Source organism: Bufo gargarizans, chromosome 3 (assembly GCF_014858855.1).
Source record: "Bufo gargarizans isolate SCDJY-AF-19 chromosome 3, ASM1485885v1, whole genome shotgun sequence".
In the NCBI taxonomy this organism is placed as follows: Eukaryota; Metazoa; Chordata; class Amphibia; order Anura; family Bufonidae; genus Bufo; species Bufo gargarizans.
The window spans coordinates 67,536,050-67,550,427 of record NC_058082.1 but is presented as its reverse complement, the minus strand read 5'-3'; the positions used below and the strand labels follow the sequence as shown (position 1 = coordinate 67,550,427).

The window sequence follows — 14,378 nt, the reverse complement described above, 5'->3', positions numbered from 1 at the left end:
TGTATAGTATGGGTACCTTCACAGAAAATTCCACAACTGAAAATCCGTTCCATTCACCTCAATGGGGCTTGCAGAAATCCATGGACTTGCTGCCTCATTCAAATGAATGGAACTGCTTTTCAGTCGTGGTCTTTTCTGCCACAAAATCTGCTGCGTGTGAAGGCCCCCTATTACTCTACATGTGGCAACTTATTACCTATGCAGAGGCTTGGTCATTAATGTCTTATCATTGGGGTTCCAAATACCAAGACACACGACAAACACAAGAACGGGGGTCTCATGTCACCTGATAGAATGGAGCAGCAGGTTGAGCATATCCACAGGGAGCGGTAAAAGGGACAGTAGGGTTTTGTGGATAATGAAAAAACACGGATACCAGCTTGTGTGCCTTCTGCACATGGCCGGCGCTATGATAGATAATGGACATGCTCTGTTTTTTTTTTTTTTTTGCGGGGCCGCGGAACGGAACTATGGATGTGGACAGCACACTGTAATGAATTAGGGTCCTCACAGACACTTATCACCTAACCTGTGGATAAGCGATAAGTGGTTATTCTTGGGCAACCTCTTTAATGGTTGTCCCTTGTGAAAATATAGTATTGGTATGCCCTCATGCACACAGTAGTACCATGGGCAGAAGGCTGGGCGGCCGAGCACATACTAAAGAGCTTGTGTGGTTCTCCGTGTAGCACCGTATTACTGGCTTATTCTCCGCAGGAAGCTTCTGTAATACTGATGAAGAATGCCGCAATTCTACATGAATCTGACAGAAAAAACAGGCCCTCATCAGAGCCAAGGATGGACTGTGGTGACTTGTAGAAGTCAATGGGTTCCCCCATTACTGTTCTGTCCAAATCAAGGTTGTACGGAGCCGTTATATGGCTGTGTGCACGAGGGCTTAGAAAACATATGCAAGTAGAATATGACTTTATACAAGAAGACATATTACAATATTATTATTATTAATTATTATTATATTATTATATTTTCCGGCTCTTCAGAACTGCCCTTTGAATCCTTCCAGCCACCGTCTTTCCATAATTCATCTAGTAAGCATTTATCCTCCAGATACGAGGTCTTCGCCCTTCATTCCACACCTTAGATTACCTTATAGTCTCATTATTGTTTTGCTGTGAAGGTTTTTAGCCTCCTAAGTGCAGAGCTTTGTCGCTACTTCATGAAATCACTTGTTTGTCCTGATAGCAGGTAGAATACTGTATACCTTCGCTAATTCTCTGGAGAGAAGTGACTAAAGCCGGGATTAGTCTGTCAGAACAACAGACGGCAGCCAAGAAACCATCCGAGCCTGTCCATACATCCCCAGTGCAGTGAAATTGATAACCGCATGGCATGCTGGGAGATTATTACTTACAATATGGTTCGTTCACAAAACACAATGGTATGGTTCATTGGTTCTACAGGCTCATTTATTAAGTTACTCAACCAATTAGGCTTCTTTCACACCGTTCCGTCAGCCTGCCAGATCCGTAACTAACGCTCTCACGCGTTTGCTGCCGAAAGTCCGGCCCGGCCCCATTCACTATAATGGGGACAGGCGGGAGATGCGGCCGCAGCACGGCCAACATGCCGAGAGGCAGTCGGACAAAAAAAGCAGCGTGCTTTCCTCGTACATAAGATAATTGGCTTCCATTACTCGTGATGCAACTAAGGAGGAGGCTATAGTTGAGTTCCACTGTCTTGGAATAACGTTTCTCGCTCTTGATTAAGAAGAGGCCACCTGGTATCGCTAGGTAGGTTGATTGTTCACCATGCAAAACTGCTGATATTTATAAAGAGAGGCTAGGGAGAGCAGGGCAGACATACCTATTGCAGAGATTTTATTATCAGGAGTATTGTGAATATGAAGTTTTGTTCTGCCAGATTCTGCTCCTGAAAGTGCGTAGAAGTGGTGTTTCACTGTGAATTGTCTCTGCATTGAGCTGCTTCTTATCCCCTTCCCTTTGCTCTGAGTTATATCTGTAGTGGTTTCCTGGTTGGATGGTATCAGCTATCACTCAGAGCAGAAGAGAGGGGCAGAAAGCAGCTCACAGTGAAGCACCACTTCCAGGCACTTGCAGGAGCAAGGCCTGGCAGAACAAAACTTCATATTTTACCTGCTCCTGATAATAAAAGCTCTGCAATTTTTTTGTTTTTCCTGCTCTACCCGGCCCCTATCTACAGTAGCACTGTCAGCAGTTTTGCATGGTCAAAACGTCTGAAAGAATCCCCTTAATTCACTGTGTTATTGGCTTTGACTCTATAAAAAATATAATTTCTGTGTGGTTATCTGACGAGAGCTCTAATGTGATCTCGACATTTGGCCAAGTGACTTTAGACTTCCAGTTTGGATTATCTCATACTTCAGCCCATTCTGGGTCATAAACTGGTCAGATGGCTCTGGTAGCTGGATATGAGTGATGTCCTGCTTGAGGACACAAGACAATTTTGTTTAAATTAGGATTAGTGTGTATTAATTGTAGAACTAGAGTGACATGTAGCCAACATTCAGGGGTAAGTGCAGGCAAACCATGTTAGACATTTGACCGCCCTCCATCCATACAGAAAATTTAATCTCTGTTGTTATGATTGCATACAGGTAAGGGCGGGTTCGCGTCAGTGTTAGTAATTCCGTTATACTGTTCCGTTATAGCAGGGTTTTAACAGAATATAACAGAATTTTTGGACGGACATGCAAAACGGAACCCTTTAACAGCCATTCCGTTTTGCTCAATCCTAATACATTTCTATGGGCTCAAATAACGGTTTATTCCGTTATGTATAACGGGGGAATAATCCTGTCGACAGGTATTAGGACTGAGCAAAACGGAATGCCTCTTAAAAGGTTCCGTTTTGCATTCTGTCCTAAAATTCCATTATATTCTGTTATAACCTGATTAGTCCAGATGTTTTGATCTGCTTGTGTCAGATCTTAAGGCGGTGGGGGGTATCCATTATTCTTTTGACAGGTCAGTCTCTGGAATGTCAAAAGTGATATGCTCTATGGGGAAGATTTATCAAGACAGGTGCGTTCTGCGCTGGTCTTAATATCCCCTGCACTGCCGGAGGACGGGCCTGATTTATGACATGGCTCAGGCCTCATCATAAATTACATGCATCCTCTGGCAGTCCGTGTGCCTAAATAGAAAACTGGTGTAAATAAAGATTACTTTGTTGTGCCTGCTGGCCACGTCCCTCTCCCACCCTTGCCATGCCCCCTTTCTGAAAAACGGTGAGGGTTTTTAAAAATTCACAGTTAAAAAGTCACAAACACATAGGGGGAGATTTATCATCTAACTTGCGCCAGAAAAGTGGCTTTATAAAGTCGCAAGCTGTGTGTTTGTGACTTTTTAAATGCAACTTTTTGAAAAAAAATGAAGGACCTTTTTAGGCCGTCCTCGCCACTTTTATAAAAGGGGGTGTGACAAGGGTGGGAAAAAAAGCATGGCCAAAACCCATGACAAATTTATCTTCATTCACACCAATTTTCTGGCGCGAAAGAAGCCAGAAATCTACAGCAGTTCTGAGATGCCGTAGAGTTCTGTTTAGGCGTACAGACTGCCGCAGGATGCGCCCCATTTATCAAGAGGCGTGTGCCTCATTATAAATGTACAGAAGTACTGTTGGGTCTCCAGACTTCTGTACAGCTCCACATAATTTAGAGCTCGCACAGAGCCATACATCTGAATATAAACCCTATAGCAAATAAACAGCACCTCACCTGCTGAGCTGCAGTACCAGACACAACCCATGGGCAGGTGTGGCGCTGTTTCTGAAGGAAAGCAGCAACGTTTTTCTAATCCTGACAACCCCTTTTAATCTGGTTGTGAAAACAGTTTCATGCAATGACTTAACAGTAACGGGCTGAAGAACAGTTTCCGTGGAGTGTGCCTATTGAAGCATTATTCAAAATTAAGTAGTCAAGATTACCCTGCACAATTAATCTGAAATAAATTAAAATTAAATGGAAAAGAACGTACATGGCATTTCTCCACCGCCTTTGAGTGTGGTATTTTTGTGTGGACCTATACTTTAGAATAATGGGAAGGTTGAATAACAGGTTTTGTTTTCAGTCCTTTACAGGACCAAAAATTGATTTTTTATTTTTTTTTCTAAGATCTGCACTTCTATGTGTCGATGTAGGCACAACCCCATTTTTGCCAGCCATCCTATAGAAAAAGAGAAGTCAAGTGTAGTCTTGCACATCAGATCATTGGGACCTGCCCGCGAGCCTCTTTCCTGTACTGAAGTGAGACTTCAGGAGAGGTCAGGGCCAGGGGTGATGACATTTTCATTGCCTAGCCCTGTCAATCAAAGTGCAGAGGGAGCAGCAGTTGCAGAGAGAGAGGAGAACCTCTAGGTGTAACGGCAATGCCCCCGTTGCTCCTAGAGACTCATTTGCATATATTAAAACATCATTTTTCTCCAAAATGCGGGTATGGAGGAGGATGGGACCAACAGAGATAGCTTCTGCTGACCAGCGCATGTCTCAGGCCCGCCAGTTTTACTGCTATAAATCTGTTGGCAGAAGCCCTTTAAGGTGAATTGTGTGGTTCACGAGCAGAACAACCTGCGCCCCATTCCCCGCCGTATCCTTGTCAGTCCAGCACTTAATCCTGTTCACCACGCTTTTTTCAGCTGTCAGGTATGTTCCTGTACTCTCACATTGTCACCCGGGCCGTCAGCTCTTGTTTTCATATCCAGTAATCTGACAGTGTGCAGGAAATAGTCTGGCGCCACCAGAGGAATTACACCAGTGTGTGACTATATGCCCGGAGGCCATGAGGTTTATTTTAAGAATGCACACTTCCTACAAAGTGCTTGTAGCTGCAGGCAGTGTATTTATAGAGTCCAGGGCCAGGTGTTTGCCGAAAAAATAAAATAAAACCCACACACGTAGGGCGTGGATCCTAGTGACAAATGACTGCACTGCTTATTGTCTAGCGCCCAAACATGTCTGCTCCACCTGACTTGTGGTCTAGTTGTGCTCATGCTTCTGTCCTACATATCACAGCCTACACACTCGAGGTCAGCAGACTTAGGCCTCTTTCACACGAGCGTGGTGGATTGGCTCCGGATGTGTTCAAGGTGAATTCAGTGAAACTCGCACCATTTTGCAAACAAGTTCAGTCAGTTTGGTCTGCGATTACGTTCAGTTGTTCTGTTTTTTCCGTGCGGGTACAATTCGTTTTGATGCGTTTTTCACGCATGATAAAAAACTGAAGGTTTACAAACAACATCTCTTAGCTACCGTCAGTAAAAAACGCATTGCATCCGCACTTGCTTGCGGATGTAATGCGTTTTTCACTAAAGCCTCTGTCACTTCTATGGGGCCAGGGCTGCGTGAAAAACGCAGAATATAAAACATGCTGCGTTTTTCTGTGCGGGGCTTAGGCGGTGGGCGGGGCTGACTGATTCACACGCATAACAAAACACAAGGTGCATATTAAAATATATAACACTATATAACGACTATATAAACTGACTATGGTCTCTGCTGCACTGTACCGTATTTTTCACCCTATAAGATGCACCTGGGTTTTAGAGGAGAACAACTAAGAAAAAAATATTTTTCATTACACCTCAGGTCAGACCAGAAATCAGACCCCCAATGTTAATCAGACCTCACATCAGACCCACAATGGCTCAGATCAACCCCCAAACCTTTAGCCATCTATCAGCCCCTAATGTCAGCCATAAAGCCCCCTAATGTCAGCCATATGTCTGCCACTCATGCCTGCCCCTCATGTCAGCCATATGCCAGCCCCTCAGGCCTGCCCCTCATGTCAGCCATATGCCAGCCCCTCAGGCCTGCCCCTCATGCCAGCCATATGCCTGCCCCTCATGCCTGCCCCTCATGTCAGCCATATGCCTGCCCCTCATGCCAGCCATATGCCTGCCACTCAGGCCTGCCCCTCATGTCTGCCCCTCATGTCTGCCCCTCATGTCAGCCCCTCATGTCAGCCCCTCATGTCAGCCCCTCATGTTTGCCCCTCATGTCTGCCCCTCATGTCAGCCCCTCACGCCTGCCATATGTCCCCCAGGTCAGCGATCAGCCCCTAGTGCAAATAAAATAAAAAACCACTTACCTCTCCTGCTGCTGGTCACCATCGCGATCCTCTTCATTCTGCTGTAGGCTGTGTATCGCGGCGCACAGTGTGAGGTCACAGAAGACCTCACGCTGTGCGCAGCTCTGCACAGCAGATAGCCGAGCCTTGGACCAGGAAGTGGTGAGTACAGATCCTTCACCGCTTCCTGGTCCTTCTGTACTAATGAAGCACTTCCATAATGGAAGCGCTTCATTAGTACAGCGTTAAAGAATCCCCTGATCGCCGCGGCCTGGCAAACCATCATCCAGGGCCCGGTCCTGGGCTGCGGCCCGGCGGTTGGAGAACGCTGATCTAGAGGGATGGGCAAACTGCGGCTCTCCAGCTGTTGTAAAACTACAAATCCCATCATGCCCTGCTGTAGGCTGATAGCTGTAGGTAGACTAGGCATACTGGGAGTTGTAGTTTTACAACAGCTGGAGAGCCGCAGTTTGCCCATCCCTCATCTAGACCAACTAAAACTTAAACGGGCTTTCCCAGATGTTTTTACTGATGACCTATCCTCTGGATAGGCCATCAGTATCTGATCAGTGGAGGTCCACGGCCGTCTCTCAGCTCACCCAGCACAGCGCCGTCCATTTGATAGCGGCTGTGCTTGGTGTGGAAGCTCAGCCCCATTCACTCCAATGGGGCCATGGGAATAATGAACGTGACGTCACATAGCCTAGGCAAATCTGCGAGAAGGTTGCGATGCTACTGTGAGCACCGGTGCCTTCTCAAACAGCTGATCGACAGGGGTTCCAGATGTAGGACTTCCACCGATCAGATACTGATGACCTATCCAGAGGATAGGTTATCAGTAAAAATATCTCGGAAAACCCCTTTAGAAATTAGTCATATATTAATAAGAATGCTTCTTCTTCTGTTTGGCCATAAAAAGTGCCGATCCATGATATAACTAATCAATTGGTACTGCCCGATGCAAGCTGCATTGTGGCAAACAATATCGTTTGGGTCCCAAATAGAGATCTCCTCAAGCTGGCAGCTGAATTAGAATGTCTTATGTGCTGGAGCTCTCTCCCTATCACAGCTCAGGGGGCGTGTCTTTTCTGCTGCCGCTCAGGGGGCGTGTCTCAGTTCTCCCTATCACAGCTCAGGAGCCAGTTGAAGATGAAACTGAGCATGTGCGGCCATATGATTGAGCTGGACAACGAATTTAGAAAACCAACAAACAGCAGGTGGCGCTACATTTTATTGAATAACTCAGCCTCTATGCAAAAATTTAATTACATGCAACTACAAAAGTATTCAGATCCAGGTGCTGGTTTGAATACTGTGGAATATTTACAACCCCTTTAAATCCGAAGTTGCCGAGTCAATAACTAACAAGTCAATAACTAAGTCACACATTTAAATTAATTACTGAGAAATTAAAGGGGTATTTAGGAATAAAACATGGGTGCCCTCTCATTAGGATAAGGGTCCTTTTACCTCATCAGATTTTTTGCCCATAACGAATGCCGATTGACGATATGAAAGTGGATCGGAGCTTGTTTGTTTCATTTTGCAGTGATTGGTGGATTGCCCCCCCCCCCCCCTCTCATTTACCGTATATATTATGTTGGCAGCACATCCCCTGTTTATATCAGGTACCATAATATGCTGTCGCCAAGTGATTGTTTTCTTGTCCACCTAAAAGATTTGATCAGCGAATCAGCCCCTGTTCGGCCGATCATCGGCCAATGTAAAAGGGCCTTAAAGGGCTTCTGTCAGCCCACTAAAAGTTTTTTTTTTTTTTGGGTTAATAATAATCCCTATACTGCGAGCTCCCTATACATAAGCTAAATATTCATTTTGGTTCAGTAGAATTTGATAAAAAGCTATTTTTATAATATGTAAATTACCTTGCTACCAGCAAGTAGGGCGGCTACTTGCTGGTAGCAGCCGCATCCTCCGATCCTAATGACGCCCCCTCCGCATTGTGATTGACAGGGCCAGGGAACGGAATCGTTCTCTGCTGGCCCGGTTTGAATTCCAAATCTCTCGATGACTTCACATCTACACCCGGCGCAGGCGCATTGAGGATGGAGCGGCCGAGGGAGCGGCCGCCTCTCAGTGCGCCTGCGCCGATTAAAGACAGGTACAGCGCAGGCGCGAGATTTGAAATTCAAACAGGGCCAGCAGAGAACTATCCTGTTCCCTGGCCCTGTCAATCACAATGCGGAGGGGGCGTCATTAGGATCGGAGGATGCGGCTGCTACCAGCAAGTAGCCGCCCTACTTGCTGGTAGCAAGGTAATTTACATATTATAAAAATAGCTTTTTATCAAATTCTACTGAACCAAAATGAATATTTAGCTTATGTATAGGGAGCTCGCAGTGTAGGGATTATTATTAACCCAAAAAAAAAAAAAACGGTTTAGTGGGCTGACAGAAGCCCTTTAAGCCATGACTATTTTATGGGTCTGACCTCCAGGATCGCCGCTAGGTAGGGGCCCCTGCATTGTATACATAGACACAGCGATTCAGCAATACGAGTGTCTGTGCCCGATGCTGCAGATGGTATCGATCGCTTGATTTAGGGCTCATTCAGACGGCCGTATGAATGGGTCTGCATCTGTTCCGCAATTTTAATGAACGGGTTTCGGATCCATTTATGTCAATGCAAAAAAGATAGAGCATGTCCTATTCTTGTCCACAATCATGGACAAGAATACGCATTGTTATCATAAATGCGGAACACACACCGCCGGTATCCATGTTTTGCGCAAAACACTACTTCCATCTGAATGAGCCCTAAGGCAAAGGCTCCACAACGACTTTTGGTCTCGTGATGAAGGAAAATTAGCTTCTGTTCTTTTTTTTTTGGGGGGGGGGGGGGAGCGGGTGTTACAAGAGAAAACAGCTGCATGACCTTTTCTGTGTCGTCTGTATGTATGAGCACCACTTTGGGTTCTGTTGGTTCTTTCGGACAAACCAGCTGATACATTTCATGATTAGATAATCCCCACCACCATCCTCTTTCAATTAGAAGAGCCTCTACAAATCCCCTTTCCGGTGAAGATAAAGAGAGCAGTGATGCACGTCTCACCTTCTACAAAGAATCTCAATTAAGATCAGTGAGGCCAAAAAGATATTTCTTGTGTTACCCGGTTCTGAGATAAGATTATTTTTCATCATTCATTTATCAAAGCAGCTTTTACGTTACAAAGATCACAGAGGACAGAGTTATGTGGTGGTCAGCCGGCAGAGAACTAGGCCTTCTCTAAAAGATTTTCTGTCAAAAATTGACTAAATCATTTTTTGAAAGAGATGTTGCTTGGAATATAAAGTTATAATACACTGGGTTTACATAGTAACCTCACCCTTAAAGGGGTTGTCTCATGTAGAAAAAGTTAATACAAGGCACTTACTAATGTATTGTGATTGTCCATATTACCTTCTTTGCTGGCTGGATTCATTTTTCCATCCCATTACACACTGATTATATCCATGGGTTATGACCACCCAGCAATCCAGCAGCGGTGGTCGTGCTTGTAAACTATAAGAAAAAGCACCAACCCTATTCACGCTCCCATGGCCTCGGCCACCAGAGAGGCCGACTCTTTTTTTCTATAATTTGCAAGCAGGACCACCAGTGCTGGGTTACAGGGTGGTCGTAGCCCCTGGAAACGAGCAGTGTCAACTACAAGCTTATTTCAAAGAGCTCTATCTCTGTATTTTGCAGGAGGAAATAAACTGAAGAATCAGCATTTTCGTCTCAACTGGGCTTGGATCTCTATAGAGAAGGAGCACTATGTGGTGAATGAAGACGCCAAGCATTTAGAGGTTATCCTGAAACGTAGAGGATATCTGGGAGAAACCTCATTTGTCAGTAAGTAAAGTCCATGTTTAGATCCCGACTCTCATTGTCATCTTTCATGTAGTGGAGCGTTATCATGTTAGAGAAGCAAAAAATGTATTCTCTGACCTGTTAAAAAGGTACATGATGTCAATTGTAGTGAAGGTCATTTTCTTACCGGTGACTGTAGTTGTGAGTTGTAACCTCCTTTCTGATCCTCAGCTGTGTCATGTGACCAACATTCTGACTTCCCTAATAACACAGCACTGGCCAGTACACAATAAAAGGAGCTGTGTGGTTCCAGCGCTGAAGCTACTCGCGAGACTTTGCATAATAACTTCAGAAATAGATTTCTACTGTAAAAAATCATTTCCCAAACTCGTGAACCCGAGTTCGGGAACAGTTTTTTTACAGTACAAATTAATTTATGAAGTTATTGCACAAAGTATCGGGAGACTTCGCGAAGCAATAACTTCAGCTCATCAGAGCCAATACATTCTAATACTGTACGGAGCTCCTGCTCTGTACAGTATTAGAATGAAGTTTTATGCAAATCGACTTCGGATGTCGATTCGCTCATCCCTAGTGGCCACGTTCCAGCTACTGTTCCATCTCGTCATCTCTGGCCTTGTTTCTACCACTTACTTTACATGCAGGCCGAGTTATCATGATAGATTATATTGTTATGAATATTGCTATTAATAAGCAGAAATAATGATGTTAATAATAATAGCCATCATCTTAGCAAATGTACATTTATGATGTATTGCATCATTTCTAAGGCCTCATGCACACGACAGTATTTTTTCACGGTCCGCAAAACGGGGTTCCGTTGGTCCGTGATCCGTGACCGTTTTTTCGTCCATGGGTCTTCCTTGATTTTTGGAAGATCCACGGACATGAAAAAAAAGTCGTTTTGGTGTCCGCCTGGCCGTGCGGAGCCAAACGGATCCGTCCTGAATTACAATGCAAGTCAATGGGGACAGATCCGTTTGACGTTGATAATTACGATGCAAGTCAATAGGATCCGTCCCCATTAACTTTCAATGTAAAGTCAGAAGTCCCTTTTATACCATCGGATCAGAGTTTTCTCTAATCCGATGGTATATTTTAACTTGAAGCGTCCCCATCACCATGGGAACGCCTCTATGTTAGAATATACCATCGGATTTGAGTTACATCGTGAAAACTCATATCCGACAGTATATTCTAACACAGAGGCGTTCCCATGGTGATGGGGACGCTTCTAGTTAGAATATACTACAAACTGTGTACATGACTGCCCCCTGCTGCCTGGCAGCACCCGATCTCTTACAGGGCGCTGTGATGAGCACAATTAACCCCTCAGGTGCCACACCTAAAGGGATTAATTGTGCGTATCATATCCCCCTGTAAGAGATCAGGGGCTGCCAGGCAGCAGGGGGCAGACCCCCCTCCCTCCCCAGTTTGAATATGCCCCCCCTCCCTCCCTCTATTGTATTTATAACATTGGTGGACAGTGTGCGGCCCCCCCCCTCCCTCCCTCTATTGTATTTATAACATTGGTGGCACAGTATGCGGCCTCCCCCCCCCCCCCCCCCGATCATTGGTGGCAGCGGAGTTACGATCGGAGTCCCAGTTTAATCGCTGGGGCTCCGATCGGTAACCATGGCAACCTGGACGTTACTGCAGTCCTGGTTGCCATGGTTACTTAGCAATATTAGAAGCATCATACTTACCTGCTGGCTGCTGCGCTGTCTGTGACTGGCCGGGAGCTCCTTCTACTGGTAAGTGACAGATCATTAAGCAATGCCCTGCACAGACCTGTCACTTACCAGTAGGAGGAGCTCCCGGCCGGTCACAGACAGCGCAGCAGCCAGCAGGTAAGTATGATGCTTCTAATATTGCTAAGTAACCATGGCAACCAGGACTGCAGTAGCGTCCTGGTTGCCATGGTTACCGATCGGAGCCCCAGCGATTAAACTGGGACTCCGATCGGAACTCCGCTGCCACCAATGTTATAAATACAATAGAGGGAGGGAGGGGGCGCACACTGGCCACCAATGAAATTGAAACTGGGGAGGGATTGACTTGAATGGGTCCAAGAACCGTTGTCCGTCAAAAAAATAGGACAGGTCCTATTTTTTTGACGGACAGGATACATGGATCACGGAGGCGGATGACAAACGGTGCATTTTCCGAGTTTTCAACGGACCCATTGAAAGTCAATGGATCCGCAGAAAATCACGGAAAACGGAACAACGCCCACGGGTGCACACAACGGTCGTGTGCATGAGGCCTTAATCATATTAGATCAGGAGCAGAACAAAAATTATATAAAATGACCCATGCAGCCTAGCCTGTACCCTAGACATACTTTGTCAGGAAAATGAATAGATCTGTGTCCAGTCTATTAGAAGAGACAGCCACGTGATGATGTCATGAGGCTCCTCTACATCTGCAATGTGTGGTAATGTGGCCACAGTCAGAGAGAATGGGTTCCCAGGGTCAATTGGTGAGTAACTTTTTGAAATTGTCCATATCTGTGCAAAAGAGCTACATACAAATATGAGAATCCTTTATTATAAAGATAGCTACATGTGTGGTCCTGCTGGTGGCCCTTACTGACAGAGATATCTGTGTGTGTCTCTCTGCACTTCCTTCCTCACCACATCCCTCCTCTCTACATCATAGACAGGGGCATCATATCTGTTTGTTTGTCTCTGCATGTCACCCCTCCTACTCCCCCTCTCTTCTCTATAGACTTCTATGGGCAGCATGTCTTTGTGTGTCTCTGCACTTCCTCCCTCTTCCTCCCCCCCCCCCCCTCTATAAACTTCTATGGGCAGCATGTAATATGATTCTTCAGTGAGCTGATGGTCTGTCTGTTAGTACTGACTTAGCGAAGAATATTATTTTTGTATTTTAGGTGGGGTTGGGGGAAGAAAGAACTAATTTTATCTGATAACATGTATTACAAAGTTTCTTAGATTCACCCGTGCTATTGATTTATGCAAATGTTGACCATTTAACAGATTTTCCACATCTACACTAAATTCTCTGTGATAAAAAAATGAAAATGTCAGAAGCCCAGGTGCATTACATAAAGACACAAAATGTAATGGGGTTGGTTTGGTTTTCATCAAGGAGCCCCCCCTGCTTCTAGTTTGACGCTGGTCACGTGGCCGCTGCAGCCAATGACAGGCCTCAATGGTGACGTGTCATGTCACTGGGTCACATGGGGGACACATGGTCACTACAGTCAGTCATTGGCTGCAGCGGCCACGTGAACTGCATCAAACCAGATGTTGACAGGAAGACTGGAGATCTGTGGTGAGGAGTGAAGGAGCTGAAACCTAGTGGCGGCGATCTGGTAAGTATCATTCCCTACACAGGTCCAGTGAAGATGGGGGGTTAAAAAACCCTTTAAGACTTCTATCTAGAGCTGAATCTTCAAAAGTCAATAATAACCTAGGTCACTGAAAGGTTATTTCTAAAAACACGTCTTCTAGTGGAGTTATTTATGGATCTAGAGAACCAGATACCACGGTATTCTGTGAATGACTAGAGGAAGTTATGTGACCCTAAAGGAATTCAGTATTTATACCAGGGAGAATTACCTGACAGGGCCAGGCAGTGGCAAAGCAGCCAAGGAGGGGCTGGTCACAGAAATGAGTGGCGCTTGTGTGCAACAAGAGCAATGGGGACACCCTGATTGCACCAAGGGCCTCAATTGCATATTATGAGGAAGTATCATAACTTGGGAACAGAGCCTCGGATCAACATAACAAAAACGGCGTTTTAAATCAGTTGTCAGTGTCATCTAATACATTCCAGAACTGTAAGGGTTACATAGCATCATAAATCACTATAATGCTATGTGACTCCGGTAGTGCTGGGAGTTCAGGCCGGGCGTCTCGCTGAGAGTCTGAAAGGGGCCTAACAGTGAATGTCCTGGTAACAAACTCCCTTTAAATCCTCCGGACTGTCCTCCTGTGCACATCACTCGCAGAAATCCCACTATATAAACTACACTGGGGAACTGCTGTCACTCCATAGTCTGGGGCCCCGAGAGATAAGCTGTTAGGTAAACGTGATTTACAGCATATGATGGAGTGATATTTTTATATTGTGTAGAAATTATTCTGTGATGTTATTATGGATTGTAAGGCAATGTCAGTGGGAAGCAAGCTGAGTATAAGACATGCCTGGAGGTACAAGAACTCCAACAAAAGCCAGCATGACATAAGCGCTTGTCAGCCATGCTGCCTGGAGCGGATTTCATCAAGTCGTAACAAACTCCCTAGCCCTCCTTGAGCTGACTACTGTACTTGTCAGTCTGTTGGCAGCCCAAGCTGATATGGGAGGTGTCGAAAACTAATCAGTCTCCAATGAGCCAAATGGTAGAAATGAGCGCGCCATCCTGTTCTACAGACTGACATTTATTTCTGGCTTCTGCTGTGTGTTCTGATCACGCTGTGTTAGCAGGATAACGCATGGGATAAAAGGATGAAA

General features: G+C 45.3%; 1 protein-coding gene across 1 annotated transcript in view; it reads left to right on the top strand.

The window, feature by feature from the left end:
* FREM2 (FRAS1 related extracellular matrix 2) overlaps nt 1-14,378 on the top strand; it is a 188,168-nt gene that overhangs the window by 74,275 nt on the left and 99,515 nt on the right. Inside the window, 1 exon segment of the mRNA XM_044283639.1 lies at nt 9,771-9,917. Coding sequence (XP_044139574.1) covers nt 9,771-9,917 — 147 coding nt within the window.